Source organism: Lontra canadensis, unplaced genomic scaffold (assembly GCF_010015895.1).
Source record: "Lontra canadensis isolate GAN:19392208 unplaced genomic scaffold, GSC_riverotter_1.0 scaffold199, whole genome shotgun sequence".
NCBI classification, from domain to species: domain Eukaryota; kingdom Metazoa; phylum Chordata; class Mammalia; order Carnivora; family Mustelidae; genus Lontra; species Lontra canadensis.
In genome coordinates this window covers 219,039-220,956 of record NW_022631193.1, presented here as the reverse complement: position 1 = coordinate 220,956, position 1,918 = coordinate 219,039, and the positions used below count along the sequence as shown (strand labels likewise).

The 1,918-nt window shown below is 36.7% G+C and overlaps 1 protein-coding gene across 1 annotated transcript; it reads right to left on the bottom strand.

Annotated features, from left to right (window-relative positions):
- Positions 1-267: 267 nt before the first annotated feature.
- LOC116861458 (olfactory receptor 2T29-like) lies at positions 268-1,289 on the bottom strand. Its single transcript, XM_032848054.1, has 2 exons — positions 1,186-1,289; positions 268-1,126 (listed from the first exon to the last, which is right to left on the bottom strand). The coding sequence occupies exons 1-2, from the start codon at positions 1,287-1,289 to the stop codon at positions 268-270; spliced, it is 963 nt and encodes a 320-aa protein (XP_032703945.1).
- Between the last annotated feature and the right edge of the window lie 629 nt (positions 1,290-1,918).

Below are 1,918 nucleotides of genomic sequence, written 5' to 3'. Positions count from 1 at the left end.
CTAAATGTATTAATAGTCTCCTACAAAAATAAGTTTGTAATTATCAATGTTAGTAAAGTAATACCAGTATAATATAGTTAAATTCATTTAGAATGGAAAAATAAAATGTAATCAAAGAGCTTTGTAATACACCAAAGTCATTCCCAAATGAGTTATGCAAATGATACAATGCATTATGAGATGAAAATCTATGGAATAACATTGGCATAAGATTCTGAAGTTAAAATATTTGGATAGAAAGAATAAAAGCATTAATATAAAAATTTCCTATTTTATATTTCCTTCAAAGGCAGGTCCCACATTAAACATTTTCTTCAGAGCTCCTATGACATCCTTATTCCTGAGACTATAGATTAAAGGGTTTAACACAGGAGTGAGGATAGTATAAAAAACAGATACAACCATGTCCTTCTCAGGAGTGTGATAGGAGTTGGGGAGTATATAGGTGTAGACAGCAGCCCCATAGAAGAGGATAACCACAGTCATATGGGAAGAACAAGTGGTAAAGGCCTTCTTCCAGCCCTCTGCTGAGTTCATCCTGTGAATGGTAAGGAGGATGAAAAAATAGGAGCTTGAAATGACTGTCACAGGAATGAGGAGCATGAGGACACAGCACAGATACATGACTATCTCATAGAGAGAAGTATCTGAGCAGGAGAGCTTCATCACAGCAGGGACTTCACAGAAGAAATGATGGATCTCTCGGGATCTGCAGAAAGGGAAAGTCATAGCGATGGGTGTGAGCATGAATCCATCCACAGATCCCAGAAACCAGCAGCCCGATGCGAGGAGAAAGCATACTTTATGGCTCATGAGGACAGGGTAACGAAGTGGGTAACAAATGGCCACATAGCGGTCATAAGCCATGACAGCTAGAAAGAAAAATTCTGAACCTGCCAGTGTTACATAGAGGAACATTTGCATTCCACACGCAGAGGCTGAGATCTTATTTATACCCATGACCTGGTCGATGAGCATCTTAGGCACAGTGACAGAAATATACATTACATCCATGAGAGACAACTGGCTGATGAAAAAGTACATGGGGCTGTGGAGGTGGGCATCAAAATGTATCAGAAGAACTAGGACACCATTTCCAGATAAAGCCATCAAGAACACTACAATACATTTAGAAAATACATTATGAGTATATAGGACAATAAAGGTTATGTACAAGTGGTGGGTATTGAGGGTGTCAGGAGACCTGGGTGATTTGATTGACAGAAGATTCCCACCAGAATGAAATCAGACTGTCCAGTGTAATTGGCCACCCAGTTCATGTTTTTCATAAGTTTCACTTATACCACTGAGAAGAGTTTTGGGATTAATGGTCATCCATGGAAGTCTTCCACCTGAAATGAATAAATACATATTTACTGGCTGTGTATGTGAGTATGTGTTTGTTTATGCCAAACTCATTGTGTTAATCAGAGAAAGTTTTATGGTGTACAGAAATGAGATGATTAATTTCTTAAAATTTAGCATTTAGTAGAAAATAAGGCATTAGGAACTGTGGGTAAAAATATTTGGCAACTTAAACTAAATATGTTATAGTTCAGGTGATATGGTAGCCTAATGATTGATATTGACATCTATCAACATATATTGAGCATTTGCAGAGATAATAACTTAAACACAAAAAGTGAATTATTGAAAGAAAAGGTAAATAAAACTTCATTTTTAGAAATTTTATTATACAAATCTATCTCTCTACTTTTAGAACCCAAATGGAATCTTACAAAATTCTAGAATGTGTATATTATGTTAAAAGGAATTTAAAAAGTAACAAACACAAATATGGGGAAATCCTATACCGAATTTTTAATTCTGCCCCCCTCATAGAATAGGGCTACTCAGTGGGGCTATACTAGGTGGAGTGAGCCATACATTCCTAGGAGTAGACCAGGATCCTTACACA

Excerpts from the sequence above, each read along its gene's own strand:
- LOC116861458 (XM_032848054.1), bottom strand. The coding sequence starts at position 1,289 with ATGAAAAACATGAACTGGGTGGCCAATTACACTGGACAGTCTGATTTC. Across the intron at positions 1,127-1,185 it reads GGTCTCCTGACACCCTCAAT|TATTGTAGTGTTCTTGATGG; the intron begins ACCCACCACTTG and ends ATTTTCTAAATG.